This window comes from Eumetopias jubatus, unplaced genomic scaffold, assembly GCF_037043125.1.
Source record: "Eumetopias jubatus isolate StellerSeaLion01/CBP00866 unplaced genomic scaffold, mEumJub1_p1.0 scaffold_1, whole genome shotgun sequence".
In the NCBI taxonomy this organism is placed as follows: domain Eukaryota; kingdom Metazoa; phylum Chordata; class Mammalia; order Carnivora; family Otariidae; genus Eumetopias; species Eumetopias jubatus.
This window is the reverse complement of record NW_028274807.1, coordinates 150,970,418-150,993,032: the sequence shown is the minus strand read 5'-3', so window position 1 is coordinate 150,993,032 and position 22,615 is coordinate 150,970,418. Positions and strand designations below refer to the sequence as shown.

Genomic DNA, 22,615 nt, shown 5'->3' with positions numbered 1-22,615 from the left:
ACACTTGCCATTCTTGCAGTTTTGTTATGTCCTAAAGCTAACATATTCCCACATAGCAAACTCTGTCCCACACATTTATTTTCTTCCAGGGCTGTCGGGGCATTGGCTTTACGTTATGGGGAAGTCACTGCCTGGCTGTTTCTAAATTGTTATGTTTCTTTAATGTGTTTTCAAATATTCTGGAATATAAAAGGCTGGACGGCTTTGGGAAGGCCAGCAGAAACCAAATTCAAAAACTTTCTGGGAGTTGGTTGGCTAGTTTGTGAATAATCTTCAGTTTCCTAAGATTAAATTAACATAATAATAGCAACCTTTTTTTGCCCATAAATTCTACATTTTATTTTATTTTTTTAATTTTATTTTATTATGTTACGTTAGTCACCATACAATACATCATTAGTTTTTGATGTAGTGATCGACGATTCATTGTTTTCTTATAACACCGAGTGCTCCGTGCAATAGGTGCCCTCCTTAATACCCATCACTGGGCTAATGCATCCCCCCACCCCCCTCCCCCATAAAACCCTCAGATTGTTTCTCAGAGTCCATAGTCTCTCATGGTTCATCTCCCCCTCTGATTTCCCCCCCTCATTTTTCCCTTCCTTCTCCTAATGTCCTCCACGCTATTCCTTATGTTCCACAAATAAGTGAAACCATATGATAATTGACTTTCTCTGCTTGACTTACTTCACTTAGCATAATCTCCTCCAGTCCCAACCATGTTGATGTAAAACTTGGGTATTCACCTTTCTGATGACTAAATAATATTCCATTGTATATATGGACCACATCTTCTTTATCCATTCATCTGTTGAAGGGCATCTTGGCTCTTTCCACAGTTTGGCTATTGCGGACATTGCTGCTATGAACATTGTGGTGCATATGGCCCTTCTTTTCACTACATCTGTGTCTTTGGGGTAAATACCCAGGAGTGCAATTGCTGGGTCATAGGGTAGCTCTATTTTTAAATTTTTGAGGCACCTCCACACTGTTTTCCAAAGTGCCTGTACCAACTTGCATTCCACTTGCATACCAACAGTGTAAGAGGGTTCCCCTTTGTCCACAACCTCTCCAATATTTGTTGTTTCTTGCCTTGCCAATTTTTGCCATTCTAACTGGTGTAAGGTGGTATCTCAATGTGGTTTTGATTTGAATTTCCCTGATGGCTAATGATGTTGAACATTTTTTCATGTGTCTGTTACCCATTTGTATGTCTTCTTTGGACAAGTGTCTGTTCATGTCTTCTGCCCATTTTTTGACTTGATTATTTGTTTTCTGGGTATTGAGTTTGAGAAGTTCTTTATAGATCTTGGATACCAGCCCTTTATCTGTAGTGTCATTTGCAAATACCTTCTCCTATTCTATGGGTTGCCTCTTTGTTTTGTTGACTGTTTTCTTTGCTGTGTAGAAGCTTTTTATCTTGATGAAGTCCCAAAAGTTCATTTTTGCTTTCGTTTCACTAGCTTTTGGAGAAGTACCTTGAAAGAAGTTGCTGTGGCCAACGTCCAAGAGGTTACTACCAGTGTTCTCCTCTAGGGTTTTGATGGATTCTTGAATTGAGGCCTTTCATCCATTTGGAGTTTATCTTTGTGTATGGTGTTAGAGAATGGTCAAGTTTCATTCTTCTGCATGTGGCTGTCTAATTTTCCCAGCAACATTTATTGAAGAAACTGTCTTTTTTCCATTGCATATTTTTTCCTGCTTTGTCGAAGATTATTTGACCATAGAGTTGAGGGTCCATATCTGGGCTCTCTATTATGTTCCACTGGTCTATATGTCATTTTTGTTCCAGTACCGTGCTGTCTTGGTGATCACTGCTTTGTAATATAGCTTGAAATCGGGCAATATGATGCACCCAGTTTTGTTTTTCTTTTTCAACATTTCCTTGGCGATTCAGGGTCTTTTCTAATTTCATACAAATTTTAGGATTGTTTGTTCCAGCATTTTGAAAAATGTCATTGGAACTTTGATCAGGATGGCATTGAAGGTGTAGATTGCTCTGGGTAGCATAGACATTTTAACAATGTTTATTCTTCCGATCCATGAGCATGGAATATTTTTCCATCTTTTTGTGTCTTCTTCAATTTCTTTCATGAGTGTTCTGTAGTTCCTAGAGTATAGATCCTTTACCTCTTTGGTTAGGTTTATTCCAAGGTATCTTATGGTTTTTGATGCTATAGTAGATGGAATCGTTTCTCTAATTTCTCTATCTACAGTTGCATTGTTAGTGTGTAAGAAAGCAACTGATCTCTGTGCATTGATTTTGTATCCTGCCACATTACTGAATTGCTGTATAAGTTCTAGTAATATGGGGGTGGAGTCTTTTGGGTTTTCCACATAAAGTATCATGTCATCTGTGAAAGGAGAGAATTTGACTTCTTCTTTGCCAATTTGAATACCTTTTATTTCTTTTTGTTGTCTGATTGCTGTTCCTAGAACTTCTGGTACTATGTTGAACAGTAGTGGAGAGAGTGGGCATCCTTGACATGTTCCTGATCTTAAGGGAAATGCTCTCAGCTTTTCGCCATTGAGAATGATATTCACTGTGGGTTTTTCATAGATGGATTTTATGAACTTGAGGAATGTTCCCTCTATCCCTATACTCTGAAGAGTTTTAATCAGGAAAGGCTGCTGTATTTTGTCAAATGCTTTTTCTGCATCAATTGAGAGGACCATATGGTTCTTCTCTCTCCTCTTATTAATGTGTTCTATTATACTGATTGATTGGTGAATGTTGAACCACCCTTGCATCCTGGGGATAAAGCCCACTTGGTTGTGGAGGATGATCCTTTTAATGTATTGTTGGATCCTATTAGCTAGGATTTTGTTGAGGATTTTGGAATCCATATTCATCAGGGATATTGGTCTGAAATTCTCCTTTTTGATGGGGTCTTTGCCTGGTTTGGGGATTAAGGTAATGCTGGCCTCATAGAATGAGTCTGGAAGCTTTCCTTCTGTTTCTATTTTTTGAAAGAGCTTCAGGAGAATAGGTATTATTTCTTCTTTGAATGTTTGGTAGAACTCCCCAGAGAATCCATCAGGCCCTGGACTCTTGCTTTTTGGGAGGTTTTGGATCACTGCTTCAATCTCGTTACTGGTTATTGGGCTATTCAGGTTGTCAGTTTCTTACTGTTTCAGTCTTGGGAGTTTATAGGTTTCCAGGAGGGCATCCATTTCATCCAGGTTGCTCAGTTTATTGGCATATAGTTGTTGATAATCATTTCTAATAATTGTTTCTATTTCCTTGGTGTTAGTCGTGATCTCTCCCCTTTCGTTCATAATTTTATTAATTTGGTTCCTTTCTCTTTTCTTTCAAATAATTCTGGCCAGTGGTTTATCTATCTTATCAATTCTTTCAAAGAACTAGCTTCTAGTTTCATTGATCTGATCTACTGTGTTTCTGGTTTCTAATTCATTTATCTCTGCTCTAATCTTAATTATTTCTCTTCTAATGTGTGGCTTAGGCATCGTTTGTTGCTTTTTCTCTAGTTCTTTAAGGTGTAGACTTAGTTGGTGAATTCGGGATTTTTCTATTTTTTTGAGTGAGGCTTGGATGGCTATGTATTTCCCCCTTAGGACCGCCTTTGCGGTATCCCATAGATTTTGGACCAATGTGTTTTTGTTCTCATTGGTTTCCATGAATTGTTTAAGTTCTTCTCTGATTTCCTGGTTGACCCAAACATTCTTGAGCAGAGTGGTCTTTAGCTTCCAAGTGTTTGAATTTCTTCCAAATTTTTTCTTGTGATTGAGTTCCAGTTTTAAAGCATTATGGTCTGAGAATATGCAGGGAATAATCTCAGTCTTTTGGTATCAGTTGAGACCTGATTTGTGACCCAGTATGTGGTCTATTCTGGAGAAAGTTCCATGTGCGCTCGAGAAGAATGAGTATTCTGTTGTTTTAGGGTGGAATGTTCTGTATATATCTATGAGGTCCATCTGGTCCAGTGTGTCATTCAAAGCTCTTGTTTCTTTGTTGATTTTCTGTTTAGATAATCTGTCTATTGCTGAGAGTGGAGTATTGAGGTCTCCTACAATTAACGTATTGTTATCAATACGTTTCTTTATTTTGGTTAACAGTTGGCTTATGTAGATGGCTGCTCCCATGTTAGGGGTGTAGGTATTTACAATTGTTAGATCTTCTTGTTGGATAGACCCTTTAAGAATGATATAGGGTCCTTCTGTGTCTAGTTAGAGACAATGTTTAGTTTAAAATCTAATTTGTCTGATATAAGAATTGCTACCCCAGCTTTCTTTTGAGGTCAGTTGGCATGGAAGATGGATCTCCATCCCTTCACTTTCAGTCTGGATGTATCTTTAGGTTCAAAATGAGTCTCTTGTAGACAGCATATGGATGGGTCCTGTCTTTTTATCCTATCTGCAGCCCTGTGCCTTTTTATGGGAGCATTTAGGCCATTCACGTTGAGAGTGATTATTGAAAGATATTAATTTATTCTCATCATGTTGCCTGTGAAGACCTTGTTTATATAGATTGTCCCTGTAAATTTCTGTTGTATATCACTCTTGGGGTCTTTCTCCTTTTATAGAACCCCCCTTAATATTTCTTGCAGGGCCTTCTTAGTGGCCACATATTCTTTCATTTTCTGCCGGTCTTGGAAGCTCTGCATCTTTCTATCCATTCTAAATGACAGCCTTGCTGGATAAATTATTCTTGGCTGCATGTTCTTCTCATTTAGTACCCTGAATATGCCTTGCCAGGCTTTTCTGGCTTGCCAGGTCTGTGTGGATAGGTCTAACGTTATTCTGATATTCCTCCCTCTGTATGTAAGGAATCTCTTCCCCCAACTGCCCTTAAGATGGTTTCCTTGTTCTAAGAGTTTTACTGCGAGTTTTACTATTACATGCTGGGGTGTTGGCCTGTTTTCCTTGATCTTGGGAGGAGTCCTCTCTGCCTCTAGGACACGAATGTTTGTTTCATTCCCCAGATTAGGGAAGTTCTCAGCTACGATTTGCTCAAATATATCTTCTAGTCCTCTCTCTCTCTCCACCCCCTCAGGAATTCCAATAATTCTCACATTGGAACGTTTCATGGTGTCAGTTATTTCTCTGATTCTATTTTCATGGATTCTGAGTTGTTTTTCCCTGGCCTCCTCTTTTCCCTTTTTATCTATTAATTGGTCTTCTAGGTCACTAATTCGTTCTTCTGCCTCGTTTACCCTAGCTGTGTTAGATTATCTAGATTAGATTGGATCTCACTGATAGCATTTTTAAGTTCTGCCAATTCAGCTTTCATTTCTGCCCTTAGAGATTCTATGTTGCCATTATCGATTTCTCCATTCTAGCTATTGTCTTCACAATTGCTAGCCTGAATTCCATCTCCGACATCTTGGTTATATCTGAATCCATTTGTAAATCTGCAGCATAAGTCATGATCTCTGAGTCTTTTCTATTTTGGGGGTCCTACTTCTAGTCATTCTGTTGAGGGGTGGTTGAGGGAATGTATAGAGTCCAAATTATTGACCACAACCCAAGCAAGATGCACCTGTTTTCTAGGGACCTTAGGGTTGCTGGCCTCTTGTTTTCCCAGGCTGTCTTCTGGGGTAGGGGCCTGCTGGGCTGTTACTCAGGCAACCCTGTTTGGGCAGAGTTGCCCTGCCCCCGGTGGTGGGGGATGGGCTCAGTGGAAACCAGTTTTGGGGGGCTTTTGTTCTCTGGCAGCTTTCTGCATCTCTTCTGAGAGTCAGAGCAGAAGAGACTGTTCCCAACCCTCTGCCTCAGAGCAGAGAGATTGCAGTCTGTTCTTCAGTGAGCTCTCCAGGCCACACTATCTCCATTTCTGTCTGTGCTGCTATAAACTGCAGCATCCTGAGTTGTGCGCCCCTCAGCTGCACTGCCAGTCCTCGCCTCCAGGTCGGAGCACGTCTCTGCCCTTTGTGCTTCTAAAACCGCCAGCCACCCCCAGTTCCCACATGCAGCCCCGCCGCTCTGGGTTTCCATTTGGGGGGCTGCCCTAAAGTCCTTTCCCTGCTGCTACCGGTCTGCGAGTCTGTGCCTGGTCCCCAGTGTGGGAGGTTATCGCTCACCGGCAGTGTCGGATCCCCATGGCCAGGCTCCCTCCCACTGCCGTTTATCCTCCAATATCTGCCCACGGAATCACGGCTCTCTGCTTCATACCTCAAAACCAACCGCCTGTGAGATTATGTTTGTAGAGATCCAGATCTGTCTTCTTACATCTCAGGCTGATTTTGTAGGTGTTCAGAGGGGTCTGGTAGGTATCCAGCTCAATTCCAGGGACTGGTTGGAATAGGGTTCCCTACTCCTCTGCCATCTTTTCCCCAAAAAACATAAATTCTACATTTTAGATAAAACAGACAAATTACCCAAAAATCACAGACTATCAAAAATCACTCAAGAAGAAACAAATAACTTGGATAGCCCTATATTGTTAAAGAATTTAATTTGTAGTTAAAAACTCTCCCACAGGGCCACCTGGGTGGCTCAGTTGGTTACGTGTCTGCCTTCGGGTCAAGTCATGATCCCAGGGTCCTAATAATAGCAACTTTTATTCAGAAATAGTGAGCTTCAAAAGAGCAGGGTATAAGTGACTTAGAGATCCTGTGACATTTTTTTTCTTCTTTCTGATGTGTCATAAACATAAGATGGCTGGGGAAAAGCTTAAAGCCAGATTATAACAAAAATCAGCCTCTAGAGGGTGGTGCTAAAGTGCTCTAGGGCTGACTGAGAGGACTGGGAAGGCAAACTTGCTTCCCTGAAATAAGATGTAAACAAATTGTTTTCAAAATGCGACCCTCTTCTGAGGCCCCATAAATTCCTCCTCCAAAGAGGTGGGAGCCACACAGATGAAAGCCGGGGCATCTGGTCCTTTGATAGAGTCAATCAGTGGTGTGCTGATAAATGTTTAACCACCATCTGGGGCCAGACCCTGATCTGCAGCATTTGCCAATTTCCATGGCATAAATACTCCCACCCAGGCCTGTTTCACGCTACTAATGTGATGGCCCTGAAGGCTCTCACCAGCCCATTTGAACCTCTCCAGCACACCCCCGGATGAAGCTCAGGTGCACAAGCCCTGGAGGCAACCCTAGGGGTTCATACCCCAGCTCTGGCACTTAGTAGCTGTGGACCTTGAGAAGGGCTACTGATTCCTCCCTGAGCTCCACATTCCCATCTGAAAAGTAGGTCTGTCACAGGATTACTGTGAAGAATAAATGGATATCAATTGTACATAAAACAGCACATGATAAATGATCAGTAACCATTAGCCATTTAGAGTGATGTTGTTATTTCTGTAAACAAAATGGAAGAATGGCTATGGCTTCTCATATTAAAAGAAAAGAAAAAACAGAGTAAGTATTACATAAATAATTTTGCAGCAAGGGAAACAGCATTTAACTCATACCTAGGTAATGCATCCCTCAATTGTTCTCTATAATTAATACAAATCTTCCTCAACTTATAATGGGGTTACATCCTGATAAACTCATCATAAGTTGAAAATATCCTATGTCCAAAACGCATTCACTACAGCTAACCTCCTGAACATCATAGCTTAGCCTGGCCTAACTTAAACATGCTCAGAACAACTGCATTCACCTACACTTGGGCACAGTCATCTAGCAAGAAGCCTATTTGATAATAAAGTGTTGATTCTCTCATGTAATTGATTGAAACTGTGCTGAAAGTGACAAACAATGGCTGTGTGGGCACAGAAGGGTTGTCAGTGTACTGTTTGTCCACCCTCATCATCGGGTGGCTGACCTGGAGCCCTGGATGCTGCTCAGCATCCCCAGAGAGGATCGTCCCGCATAACTCCAGCCCAGGAAAAGATCCAAATTCAAAACTCAGTGTACAGTTTCTACTGAATGCGTTCAGTATTCTGGGGAATTCTACTGAATTCAGTAGAAACAATGCGTACTGTAAAGTCAAAAAATCATAAGTCGAACCATCGTGGGGACTGTCTATATTTAAAATTCACCTATAAAAGAGCTCTAGTGTTAGAGAGAATTTGACATGACAGGGTATGGGCAGGAATTCTGATTTCTCTCTATTGTGTCTTCCTGGGAAGAAGCCTGACTATGACTGGTGCATCTAGGCATTCATTCGACACTCACTGAGTGCCTATCATGTGCCCCCTGCCCCCCGAGCCTACAGACACACCAGAAGGGAGCTACAGCACCCACGAGGGAACACACAGCCTCTCTGAAGTTAACCAGACAAACCAGAGATCAGTGATTGGATTCCTCAGACAGTGTCAGGCAAATTCTACCTTGATTCCTCTATGGACATTGAATTTCTCTGCTCAGTTGGCCCACTGAAAGGATTTTGCTCATTCCGTGTTTTTCCCTCTTTTCTCTAAGACTTCAGATCTCGTGGAGGTTCCTGAAGAACCTGATGGGCCAGGAGGTGGGTATGACCCACGGAAACGCAGCAACAGTGGTGAGTGAGTGAGCGGGGGTGGGGGGAAGGCATCCCCCCAGCAGGGATGTGAAGGGCACTGCTCATCCTGAGCCACGGCCAGGGAAACTTGACTTCCAGTTCTCTTCTTTCTCTGCCAGCTCTGGAATTCAGTCTGAACAAGTGTTCAGTATTCTGGAGGGAAACTGGGCATAATTCCTGGTGATTTGACTGCAACTTTCCCTGAGTTCTCATCCCTTATGGACTTAGCTACATTGGGGTCTAGGAGTCACTTCTGGACCTTTTTGTTAATACATTATTTCCCCCACTGAGCTACATTAGATTAGCAAATCATTCTGGAAAGAAGCCACTCCCTGCTACAGCTGAAGTACCTCAGGCCAGGTGGGTGGTGTGGTTGCCAGGTGAGTACGGGCCTCACACGTGGCTCTTCCCCAGCACAGATAACTAAGACTCAAAAACTGATCTGTATGATCTAGCCAAATATTCTGTATTAATGTTATTTCATTTTCTCATAGCTTAGGCCCTTGTTAACAATCATTTCTAGAATTTTTATTGAATGCTAACTACATACTGTTGCTTGCTAACGTTAAGAAAGAAAAACCTCTTAAACCAGAGTTTAAAGAAACAACCAGCCCCTTATGGAGGAATCTTGCCGAGCCTCTCTGATGTCAGCAACTACTTAATCTCCACTCATTTATGCAAAAGGTATTTATGAAGTATTTACTATGACCGGCAAAATACATGAGTCACCAGGCTGTCCTCAGGTCTCTCATAACCTAGCCAAGTTGCGGGTTCTGATTTGCGTTGTTAACCTGGACTGAATGTGTTCTCCTGGCAGAAGTTATCCCTGCATGGGAAGCATGGGGATATGCTGCCTTGGGTAGATTTTTCACTTGTCTAGTCGCCTCTGCCCTTTCGAGACTGGAAGCAGAAGGTCTGCTTTCAGTACCCCAGAGCTGCTTTCTCAGCAACTGTCTTATGAGGTATCTCTTCCATTTCTTAGCTCTAGGAGTTCATTTATGTCTCTTCTCTAGTTAGGACGGTGTCTCTGTGATTCCCACATGAGAATCCTCTGTGATTCTCCTTCCTAAATAAGCATCAATGTTCATCAGGGCCCCCTTGCCAAGCCCACTCACATCTGCTAGAGTGCACTGCTAGGCTAAAGATTCTTTGGCATCATATAGAGAAAACTGCACTTTCAGATCAATGCAAACATTCACTGAGCACTTAGCAGTGTCATTAGAGACAAATTAGAGTGCTGGTCACCAGGGGAACCTCACAGCAGGGCAGTAATGCTGCAGGGCCACCCAGCCCAAGTCTGTCTAACACCACAGATACGGCAACTGAATTTGGCCAGAATTCTTCAGCTTCTGAGCACAAACTCACCAGACACGGGTATTAAGCCAGACCTTCATGTTAACACTTCAAGTCTGGTCAGCTGCTCTGTCCTCTGTGTCTGACTTCTGCCTGCATCCTTCCCTGACATGTCTCACCAAATTGCTGATGGTCTGCTCATCACTAACTGCATGGATATATTTGGTCCTCAGCCCCTCCTTGCTCTGGAGGCTGACCACTGGACTTCACTCAGTGGTCATGTGGCCTCAAAGCAATGACCTGGTCTCTCTGCCCCAATCTCCTCATCTCTGAAATGAAGATAGTGATAATACCGAATCCATAAGGTCCTGTGATCATTAAATGAAATAATGAATGTAAATACTATCCATACATTGATGAATCTGAAACTTCAGTCCCCTCTGCTGCCTCCAGATGCCTACCGCCCACTGGACATGACCATCTGAATGCGGAGCAGGCATCGTGAAGTTAACACACCCAAACTGGACTCTTGATTCACTCACCCACCCACCCACCCCAACCGGCTCTTCCCCGTTTGTCCCTGCTCAGTAAATAGGAACTCCGTTCTGCTAGTCAATCTTACTCCAGGTCAGAACTTTTGGCATCAGACTTCACTCCCCACTTCTTCTCACATCTTGTAGCCAATCTGTCAGTAAATCTTACTTTCTGCTCTTCAAAATCATTCCCAGCGTGTGCCCACCAATTACCTCTCTGCCTCAGGCATCCCAACCAGCGTATTGGTGCTCTTGCTCACCCCTTCCTAAGTAGTTAAGGTCTCTGTTTGCCCTGGAGATTTCTTTACTCAGAAAGTGGTCTTCGGTAAGTTTTTATGTGAAGGAGTTATATTTGAGAATCATCAAGTGAAGCATGTTGGCTTGTAATAAACTCATCATGAGGTCATCAAGTGTCAAAGGCGCAACCTAGAGCCTCCCCACTCTCAAGTGTGCCCCATGGACCAGCAGCCTGGACATCACTAGAGAGGCTGATAGAAATGCAGAACCTCAGGCCTTTCCAGAACTGCAGAATCATAATTTGAATATTAATCTTATTAAAGTTCAAGAAGCAGGATGAGAAGTCCTCTAGTCCAACTCCCTCCCCTCCAATACACACAACACCCATACATACACACACAAACACATACTGTGTGGATAAGGAAACTAAGGCAAGATGTAATACACTCAAAGACACAAAGTTGAATATTTGCCATTTCTTTTAGGTTAAGAGGCATTTTTAGAGCCTAATTCAAAGAAATCTGTTGAAAGAACTTAGCAAGCAATAAACTTATCTCTGTAAAGCTTTGGGGATCTATTAACTATCCCTCTGATCAGCAATAGCTTTCTTTACAATGCACCCTTGGAAGCTGGAGGGATTAATTATGCAGCAGTTTGCTTCAAAACATGTTCTTCTGAATGGATTTAATCCCTTGTCTGTGCAATTTGGGAAACAACGCAGAGAAAACACCCTGCTTGTGTGTCCAGGCTCCCATTGGTCTCCCCACAGTCATGGCATGGAGGGTGCTGGCTTTTCATAAGCAGCACTTGGCTTCCAGTCACAAGCTGTTCTGCATGACACATTTCATTTATGTTCTAAAAATTACACAGTGCATACAGGTGTTTCTGCCAGCCAAGTGTCATGTCAAAATCTTGAGGAAGATTTCCAAAGGCACCCTGGGAGGTTACAATTCATACTCCTTTCTTTCTTACCAAGCGTGCAGTCTCTGTTTTCTCTCTCATGAAAGATGTTGGGCAGGTCTGACTGTTTCTGGTTGTTGTTTTCAACACTATTTGTGGATGCATCAGAAATACAGAGGGGAGAGTTGCTGTCTTCACCTTTGGCCAGAAACTCCACTTGAAGCAATGTGATGAGCAAAGGGAGAAGTAAAATCTAGGCTGCCTATTTCAGCTCAAAATGCCAAATAATGACGTTATTGGCTGCCTTCAATAATTGCATTTCAGTATGACTCCTATGTGATTCTAAATTTCCTGGAAGAGAAGCAGAGGGAAGAGAACATAAGTAAGACAAATTCCTAGAAATATTCTTCAAAAAGAACTGGGTTAATCACATCCATTGGAGGATATTACAAAGCCCAATGATACCTTACTTTTCACTGAAGCAAAGAAATTTTGCCCAGAAAGGAAAAAAGCAAGCTCAGATTTGGAAAATTTATCCTTGACTTTAACATGCACTGATTTTATATCTCACATTTTGATTTGTCACCCAGAAAAGGAAGCAAATATTTTAATGCCTTCTTTGACAGATACCCTAGTATCTAGATATCTCATATCTAGAGCAGGTAAAGGTCTTTTTAAAAGCATAGAGGACTCTCTTTCCAGCTATGTGGGGGGCTGGATGTTTAGAGAAATTTTTTTCCACTTTAGCACACCTAAAATTTCTGGGAAAAAGAATTAAAAAGAAAGCTCCAGTTAATGCGTGGCTGAGCTGGCAGCAAAATAAGGCAATTCCTTAGAGTCTAGAAATGACAATAAAGCATGAATCCAGAGACATAAGCAGGTGAAGCCTATTGTTTATTCTGCACATCCTGGGGCCTCAGATTGGGGAAGAATAAGCTCCTTATATGGTCAATAGGGAGCAAGACCTGGTGAGCAGGCAGAGTAATAGGTTCGATGAGAGGCCCTTTGGGAAAATGCTGATACCCCAAAAGGCACCCTTAGTAGCACTAGGAAAAAAGAATGCCCTGCAGAGGAATTTAGTAAAGAAAAATGCTATATCGTGGGGAAGTAAAGAAAGAAATGGAATAAGAGCAGGAAGGAAGAAAAAGAGAAAACAAAGGAGGGAAGAAACTCTTCTTACTTTGGTTTAGGGCCTGAATTCATACTACCTCCATGGACAAAGTAAAATAATTTAAAATTTTAGTTGAATTTATTTAAAGTGGCCTGGTTGGATAAATGCACAGACATTTGGCAGAAGTAATACAAATGGCCTCTGGAGGAAGATAATTTAAACCTAGACCTCAGAAGTTTCCACAAATGAACTTCCAAAGGACATGAGCTAAAAATTGAAATACACCAAATACATGAGAAAATGAGCTACCATGTGTAAGAGTTAGCCAAAACCACCTTTTTTATGATCAGACTTCAGAGACTATATATGTTGGAATTATCAAATAAAGAAATATCTTACTAGGGATGCCTGGGTGGCTGTCAATTAAGCATCTGCCTTCAGCTCAGGTCATGATCCCAGGGTCCTGGGACTGAGTCCCACATCAGGCTCCCTGCTCAGCAGGGAGTTTCCTTCTCCCTCTCCCTCTGCCCTCTGCTTGTGCTCTCTCTCTCTGTCAAAGAAATAAACAAAATCTTAAAAAAAGGAAATACCTAACTATATAGTTATATAGATTTAAAGATATAAAAAAATGGACTAGAATATACAACAAAAGAGTAAGACACTATCAAAGTTGAACAGGCAAATTTTAAGAAAACCAAACAGAACTTTTAGAAATTAAAAAAAGAAGAAGAAATTTGCTTGTTGGATTTAATAGCGTATTAGATATAGCTGAAGAGAGAATTAGTGGCGTGGAATACACAGGCAAAGAAATTTCTTACTGTAGAGCCAGGGAGACAAACCAGTAGAATTCATGACTTGAAAGAGACACAGAAGATGAGCAGGAAAGTCCAACATGCATCTAATTGACACTTAAAAGGTACATAATGAGAGAATGGGAGAGAGACAATATTCAAGAAGATAGTAGCTAATATGTTTCAAAATTTATTAAAGACACCATTCCTCAAATTCAGAAATTTATACCTAGACCCATCTTAGCAAAACTCCAGAATTACAAATGTTAAATGCAGACTGAAAGACAGATTACCTGCAGAGGAATGAAAACTAGACAGACAACTCTTTCTTGTAAGTGACAATAGAACCAAGTAACAGTAGAACAATATCTTCAGTAATCCAAAAGAAAAGTAACTCTTAAGATAGAACTGTAAATGGAGCAAAAGTAAAACTCTTTCAAAGATATATATTCAGACCAACACTGTGTCTACAGTGCAGTGAAGAAAGATCCACTCAAGAAATTTCAAAATGATGTAGTTCAGAGAAGAAAATGTGACCTCAGAGGAAGGACTGAGGAGCAAGGAATGAAGCATGAAGAAAGAACCAAGTGAACATTGGCTACATAAAAACATAACGATGTTAGCAAAAAGTTGTTAATAAAACACTAACTGAAATACTGGGTATTTAAGTAAGAAATGGGCATTCAAAGATTTTCATATTAACTGGAAGGAAATTAAAGATATTCTTTCACTTTAGATTTTGTTAAGTTAAATATACCTCATAAAATTTTTAGACTAACCACTAGAAGATTAAAAAATAGCTTTAGCCATATAACCTAAAAGGAAGAAAGGGGAGAGGGCACAGAAGTAGAAGAAAAAGCATAGAAAATTTGAGACAAATAGAAAATACAAAATAAAATGCTAGAAGAGAATCCCAATTTATCAGTAATCAAAATTAATGTAAATTAACTAAGCCCTAGATAAAAGAGCTTTACACACTGGATTGTTTAAATGACTATTTATAACAATCTAAAACATGAGGATATAAAAAGTTTAAAAGTAAAAAAAATACATATATTTTAAAAGACAAAAGAAAGATTGTATAGCTGTATTAATGTATGAAAAAATGGGCATTAAAATCAGAAAAGCATTACTAGAGGAAAAAAAAGCATCATTACATGATCATATCCACTTCATCAGAAGATATAAATTCTAAACTTGTGTCTACTTATATAGCCCTAAAGTGACAGGAACTCAAGGAGCAATTGACAGAAGCATTGGGGAAATTGACAGTCCCCTTCATAGTGAGAGGTTTTAACATGACTCTCAAGTCATTGAAGATTCAGTATTTAGAGAATCTGAGGACACATTTGACAATCCTAGTCTAATTGACTTAAAAAGGGCACTCCATCTAACAAATGGAGAATTCACATTCTTTTTAAGGACACGGAACAATTATAAAAATTGATCACCTGCTAGACCATAAAGAAAGCTTCATAAATTTCCACAGAATTAATATTATAGAGAACACGCCTTTCTGACTATAATGCAAATAAGATAGAAACCAATCACCAAAAGTTATAGGAGAACCCATCATTTTGAAAATTAAAACATACATTCAAAAAGCTCATGTGTCAAAAAAGAATTTATGATAAAAATTGGAATATACTTAAAATAAGTCATAATGAAAACACTACAGATCAAAATTTGTGGGATATAGCTAAATTGAGACTAGAATATTTTGCTTTAAAAGTATTCTATGGGCACCTGGGTGGCTCAGTCAGTTGAGCATCTGACTTTGGCTCAGGTCGTGATCCTGGGGTCCTGGGATCAAGCCCCACATCAGGCTTCCCACTGAGCCAGGAGTCTGTTTCTCCCTCTCCCCCTGCCCCTCCCCCTGCTCATGTGCTCACTCTCTCTCAAATAAACAAATAAAATCTTTAAAAAATAAATAAAAGTATTATATTAAAAAATAAAAAGCCCAAAAAGTAATAACCTAAGCATCATATTTGAGAAGTCAAAAAAGAGAAATAGAATAAGCCCCCAAAAAGCAGTAGGAAGGCAATAAAAAGGTCATGATCTCAGGGTACTGAGATTAAGCCCCACGTCAAGCTCCCCACTCAGTGCAGAGTCTGCTTGAAGATTCCCTCACCCTCTGCCCTCCCCCACTCACATGAGTGTCTCTCTCTCTCTCATAAATAATCTTTAATAAAAGAAATAAAGAAAACTCAAAATCACTAAGAATTTTTTTTTTTTGAGAGAGAGAGAGAGCACGAGCTAGGAGAGAATCTTTTTTTTTTAAGTTTTTTTTTAAGATTTTATTTATTTATTTGACAGAGAGAAACACAGCAAAAGAGGGAACACAGCAGGGGGAGTGAGAGTGGGAGAAGCAAGCTTCCCCCTGAACAGGGAGCCTGATGTGGGGCTTGATTCCAGGACCCCAGGATCATGACCTGAACCGAAAGCAGACGCTTAACCACTGAGCCACCCAGGCACCCCGGGAGAGAAAGAGAATCTTAAGCAGACTCCACACCCAGAGCAGAACCCAACAAGGGGCTCATTCTCATGACGCTGAGATCATGACCTGGACTGAATTCAAGCGTTGGGTTGCTTAAGCAACTGAGCCACCCAGACATCCCTACAATCACTAACAATGTTTTTAAGAATAAAAGAAATGAAGCAAAAGGCAATAATGAAAAGGGATGACTATGACAGAGATTGAAAGGAAAATAAAAGAATCTCATGACCAATTTCATGCCAATAAATTTTAAAACTTTTTTGAATGGACACATACCAAGAAAAAGATCGATGACCAAAATCTGACTCAGGAAGAAATAGAAAACCTGAGAACTTAAATTTGCTTCTAGTCATAATAGAAAATGAATCAATATTTTAAATTTTGCACAGCAAAAATACCAGGCCCAGACAACTTTTAAAAAGTAAACTCAACCAAATATTTAAGGAATGGAAAATTCCCAGATTATGTAAGCTTTTTCAGGAAAATGAAAAAGTTGCAGGGAAAAACGGCTGCTATATTCTTTAACTTAGTTTATGAGGCTAGTCTAATACTGACCTCAAAACCAATTGAAGGCAGCTTGAGAAAGGAAAATCACTGGCTATTGTCCTGAGTGAAATCAGCAACCTAATAATTTTTAATAAAACAAATTTAAAGCACCAAACAGAAAGAGTATATGATATATTTGTAGTAAAATAGTTACCTTTCCTTACTCTTTTTCCCTCAAATCAAAGTCTTAGAAATAGCCCATAGGAATGGGCTTTTAAATCTTTTTTTTTTTTTCCACAGTGGTCTACTTTCAGTCATATAGTTAAAAATACATTTGGAGTCACTTCAAATAATTTTCAGCATAGTTCACAAAACTGGTACATATTTTGAACCAGATGGCTAATGGATATTCAATAAAAAGCTTAAAATGTGAAATTGCAAAATTGTAAAATCAGTTCAAACTGATATGTAGCCTATGAAGTCTCCCTTTTTAACTCCAATCAAGAATTTTCTAGGAACATTTTCTATGTTTTTCCTGCAGATATTCAATATTCTTTTAGAAGTATCCAGTTTTATATACTTATGCGATCAAATATTTACACCAAGCTCTTAGGGAATCACATAATCCCAAAGAAGAGTATCATTGGCCTCCACTCAGTTCAAATTAGTAAGGTGAGTAGCCAGATACTGAGGCAGACAGGGCCCATAGGATCATTTTCCACTTACCTACAAACCAGAGTTCCTCCAATGACTGCATATTTATGCCTAGGCTTCCAAGGAATCATGGAATTTCATGCACAGGCTCTGGAACTATAAACTGTGGAGAATAGATGTTTACTGAGCATCAGTACGTTTACAGAGGCTCTTGTTCTGAAGCATGTTTTCTGCATCACAGTTATTGAGTTCATTTTAAGGACAGTGGAGATGTCAATGCAGTAACTGAAATAGGTTACAGACTTTTCTGTGGTGCGTTTCTCCTCCTTTACTGCTATTTCCTTATAATCTGAAGGGAGATCAAAGGGAAGAAGAAAGCAGCAATGTGTTCTTTTTAAATGTCAAGTCATCTAACTGGTAGGTTAGACACCAAAACTCTATTGTACAAACTTGGAAACACTTGCCACATTTCTGTTTGAGGCAGATACACGTGGTGAGAATAAGGCTGTCACGTTGGTCACTGGGGTGAATGTGGCCGACTGAACTAGCTAAGGCAGAGCCCCCCAGTACCCATCAGGGATCTCCCCCAGCTGTGCATGTGGACAGTGAAAACTCCTGCCCATTTGGGGAAGCTTTGTTCTTTATTAAAGACCACAGAGTGGCTGCTTAAATGCAAAAGGAAGAGAATTACGTATTTCAAAACAAACTAAATGAGAAACCACTATTTGTTTTCTATTGTGAATAATAGTCCCAATGCATTGACAATAAGTGATCCAGAAAATATTTTGAAGTTTAAAACTAAAGCTTTAGGGGCGTCTGGGTGACTCAGTCCATTCCATTTGGACACAGGTAATGATATCAGGGTGGTGAGATCAGCCCCACATGGGGCTCTGCACTCAGCACTCAGTGCGGAGTCGGCTTGAGATTGTCTTTCCCTCTTCCTCTGCCCTTTCCGCCCCCCTCTCAAATAAATAAACCTTAAAAAAAAAAAACTAAAGCTTTAATGTGCAAAATAGAATATAGATATCAAGAAACTGGAATCAAGATATTGAAAATAGATAAAAGAATCTGGTATTTAGAAAAGGTCATTCAAATACAATTAGGCCATCCCTCATTCGCTGTTCCATTAACAAATGATTTGATACATTCAACAGATGAATAACATTGTTTCAAAGATGAATGAAATGCGCTGCCAAATAAGGCCAACTTGTGAACACAATTGCCAAGTATTCAGGAGGATGCATGCTCGCTGGAGGCGTGGACAAGGGTGTGGGCATGCAGAGGAGGTGGTGCGGAATGCCACCTGGGGGCGCAGGGGAAGCCTCACGTGGAAGATGACATGAAAGCTGTGTCACTAAGATGAGGAAAAGGCAGTGAGGAGGAAAGTAGAAGCTAGGGAACAGGGAATACATAAAGCCACATCTTCCAGGCATGATTCCAAAACATGGTGACTGGATTCATAAATAGCACCTGCTTTTTCTTGTCTCCTTCAGTATTTACTTATCCAGAAAATGGCACTGACGATTTCAGACACCAAGCGAAGAACATAAACCAACAGGTATTTATCACTGTGTTAACCTTAAAAAATTGTTTTACCGGCAAAATATAGGTTTATTCAGAAACAGCAGAAAATGTCAATGCAGGACAAGTAAGCTAAGGCAAAACCATAGGCAATCCTACCAAGCAAAGAAGGGAAAAGCTGTTTTATAGAGGAGAGGGGAAAAATGGGGGAGACTGTTATAAACAAAAAGTCCATTGAAGGAAACTAGGCGTGCTAAATATAGTGGATTTTCATTGGCTGAGCTGAGTCTGTCTTTCATTGGCTGAGCCGTTGGCCTTCCCTCCTCCTGCTGGGATAGTAAAGTAGTGGCTAAAGTAGTGTCCAGAGCAAGGTCTAAACAGACTACTACGAGTAATAGGGCATAAGAGCTCCCCCTGCCCAACCTCCTGACTCCATTTTAGTGAGAATTCCCTCTATTAATTTTCACAGATGTCGCAGAAGACAGACCAGGCAGGGTCCTTAGATCACATTGTAGGTCACTACGTAAGTGGGTTATGAAATCAAGTTAGTAGGTCCTAGAACAGAATAAACTCTCACAGTGCATCAAAGGTAAGAAGGATAAGTATTGTATTGTATACTTTTTGTTACCATTGTATATGTTATATACAAATTGATATACAATGTAAGGTGTGTAAATTACATAATTACATAATCTATTATCATATTTTATAGTATGGAAGTATATATTTATTATATTTTATGCCATTTATATATAATTATACAATTATAAATACCTATCCATATCATTAGAACAAGATAGACTGGGACAGAAGTATATAACATAAGGTACTTGAGGGCGCCTGGGTGGCTCAGTTGGTTAAGCAACTGCCTTCGGCTCAGGTCATGATCCTGGAGTTCCGGGATCGAGTCCCGCATTGGGCTCCCTGCTCAGCGAGGAGCCTGCTTCTCCCTCTAACCCTCCCCCCTCGCATGTGCTCTCTCTCTCTCTCTCTCATTCTCAGTCTTAAAATAAATAAATAAATCTTAAAAAAAAAACATAAGGTACTTGAGCTTTGGGTAGCAGAGTGAGTCAAAGTTGTTCACAACTTTTCTTTATGTCTTATATAGTATATGTTTATCATATTATTATGTATTTAAATATATAATACAATTATATATTGTATATATAATTTTACATACACATATATAACGTGTTAAATAATGATATGTGTATATATTGCCTATGTTATATTGTGTATTATAAAATAGTAATATTATACAATATATTTGGTATGTTATATAATTTGTGTTTATTATATATTACAAAGTGAAAACATTTATATAGCATTGACATATATTTGGATAATAATAATGGGTAATATTTATATAACACTTATAAGACTCTTGGATAAGCTATAAATTGAGGACAACAATGGGGGGCTGTTGTGAGGTTCAAGTGTGCTAATGCGTGTAACATAATGCCTGGCACACACAGTAAGCTATCAAAAATGGTAGCTCTTATTACCATTATTGCAAGGTTTCATGGTCAGGAGATGGTGCTTCTTTGATAGAAACTAAATTGGTCTGATGTCAAAAACTATGCTTTTTTCACAACCTGCTTGAACTAATTGCCCCTGACTATACCGGAGTCTCTTTGATAGGCTAGATACCAAATTTTAGGCCAACTGATAAAAAGTCAATTTTAGGAAGTGGAAGTTGTTTACTATTCATATGTCCCTATTTCTATAGCGCGAATATTCCCATTCTTGGGGCCAAGCCTGTCACCTTTCATGAACAACTGTAGCAAAGAAAAAATTTATTTGAAGAATTCGTAGTTATTTCTGACAGATTTCTACATAATTGGTTGTGGTTTCTAATGAAATCAAACTTAGCTAAGAAATTGAAAATAAACCTACGGTTGAAACAAAGCCTAGAATAATAGTTAAATATTTTAGCACTCATGATCCATACCCTAGAATTACATTGCATTCACTTAATTCATTTTCTGTTTTCCTCCTTCGTCTTTTATTTTATCTTCCAGGGATCTCTTTCCAAAGAACCATTACAGATGAACACCTATGTTGCCTTGTACAAATTTGTACCACAGGAGAATGAAGATTTGGAAATGAGGTAAAAAAAATTTTTTTAAGAAAAAAGAAAGAAAGACTATTTAAAGCAAGTGTTTTTCATGTCAAAAAAAGAATTCAATTAGTGCTACCTCCTAATGCTATACAGCAGTGATTCTCACAGGTGAGCGAGCATCCAGTGACCTGCCGGGCTGGTGAGCAGGCAGATTACTGGGCCCTATCCCTGCAGTTTCTGATTCTGCAGATCTGGGGGGTTAGGCTTGAGAATTTGCATTTCTAAGTGGTCAGCAGGAGGTTCTGATGCTGCTGATCAGGGACCCCACTTTAAGGAGCACACTTAGTGCATCATCAGCCAAACCGCCAATGGGTGTTTGCATGAAGCTTGAGCATCGAATGCACTTGGCATCCTGTGGGGTCTAATAGGGAATCAAAATCAATTGTCTTTAATGGCCAAATTGACAGGGATTAAAGGATCAAACTAAAACCGTTCGTTTATTCTGGCAGCTCCCCACTGCTGCCCACCCTGAGCTGTGCTTTTGTTTCAGGATCCATCCCACTTCATGGTACCTGAAACACAGGGGAGGATAAGGTGAGCTTTGGGACCCTTGAGCAATCCGAACACAGTTTAGGTTACTCCTGCTTCAGGGATAGTGAAGCTGGAGTCAGCACTGAGTTCACATGCTACTTGTTACGTGACCTTAAGCAATGTATAAACATTTCATTGCTCTGATTTCCTTACTTATAAAATAATAACAATGACCTCTTCACCCTGAGGTATTTTTGAGGATGAAATGAGTAATGTTTATTAAGCATATAGCACAGTTCCTTGTCATCGTAAATACTCAGTAACTGATAGTTATTACAATTTTTATAATGTGGTGTTCACTGGCCTATCTCAGAGAAAATGCTTTATTCCTTTCCTCCATGCATGACCCCAAAACATAAGGGTTTGGTGTTTTTTAGCCCTGGAGCAGGAAAGAAGGGGCTGCTTTTCTAGTCAGATGTTCCCTCAGAGATCGGTTCTTTCCTCTTCTGAAGAGAACAGAGAGCTAAAGTAGCACTGAAAACTATTGAAAGGCCAGAGCATTAGGGATATAGCCTCCATTTTGAGGGGGACTCCACTTGTCTGAATATCATGGAGGCCTAGTTACCAGTTGCCAGTCACTGCCTTCACATGGCTTCTGGAAGGTGTTGTCTCTCAACCCTGAAGCTCTCTGGGCTTCTCCTCCTCAGACTGTGCCATTTCCCAGGCATGGTCCCTCTCTCACTTGCCTGAATGTGGTTTCCCACTTCAGTGAAATCTGCCTCTCCTCTTTCACTTTACCCAAAGCCCCATACAAGGAAAGAACTACCAAAATGTCTCCAGTTAGCCCCCCTTTCCCAGGTTCCATGTGCCATGAGTTCAAGCCCGGCAGCGCGGCTGCCCCTCATCCAGCAAGACTTCATAGCCGATGTGTGTACCCTGACAGAGTCTGGCTTGTACCCAAGGTCAGCTTGGTTTCAGTATTCATTTGCCATCTTCTTCCAAGTGATTCTTGGGTCTTTCCAGAGCAGAGTTTAGGGCCTGAGTCCTGGCGTCTGGGATTTGTTCAGACAAGTAGGCTCTTATAATCTGAGTTTTCTCCATCATTGAGTAAGCATCGCCATGCTGAACTCACTGGCTGGAGCTATAAACAGACCCGAACAGTCTGGCGTCAGTGCAGGAGGAGGTGACGGCGTTTACCAAGGGAAGATCTGTTTTATCAGAGATAGAACTGGCCCTAGAGGTTGGAGCCTGCCTGGGAGTCATTGCTGGGGGCTGCCTTGCCTTGAGCTGACTGTCCACAGTCAGCTCTCCGCTGAGGAAGACAAGGGTGGTATCTGTTCACATTGCAGTAAACACCGTTTGTCATGTCCTTCCTGAGACCGTCATTATAGCTAGAATTTAAACCGGAACAGCTTCCCAGTGTGTCAGTCCCACCATTTTATACCAGAAAGTTACTCTGAAGTCAGCGTATGAAAGGAACAATTCCAGAGAAATATAGGATGTGGTTATGGTACTAAGGAATGACGTCTAGCTGCCTGATGGTGGTCATAAATTTTTGTGCTGACTTTAGACAGTTGCAGGTCA

General features: G+C 40.3%; 1 protein-coding gene across 4 annotated transcripts in view; it reads left to right on the top strand.

The window, feature by feature from the left end:
* Positions 1-22,615, top strand: part of STAC (SH3 and cysteine rich domain) — a 156,183-nt gene that overhangs the window by 105,283 nt on the left and 28,285 nt on the right. For all 4 annotated transcript variants that reach the window (XM_028107233.1, XM_028107232.1, XM_088021442.1 and 1 more), the window contains 3 exons: positions 8,337-8,415; positions 18,411-18,475; positions 20,460-20,548. In XM_028107233.1, the coding sequence (XP_027963034.1) occupies positions 8,337-8,415; positions 18,411-18,475; positions 20,460-20,548 (233 nt within the window). The remainder of the gene's footprint in view (positions 1-8,336; positions 8,416-18,410; positions 18,476-20,459; positions 20,549-22,615) is intronic.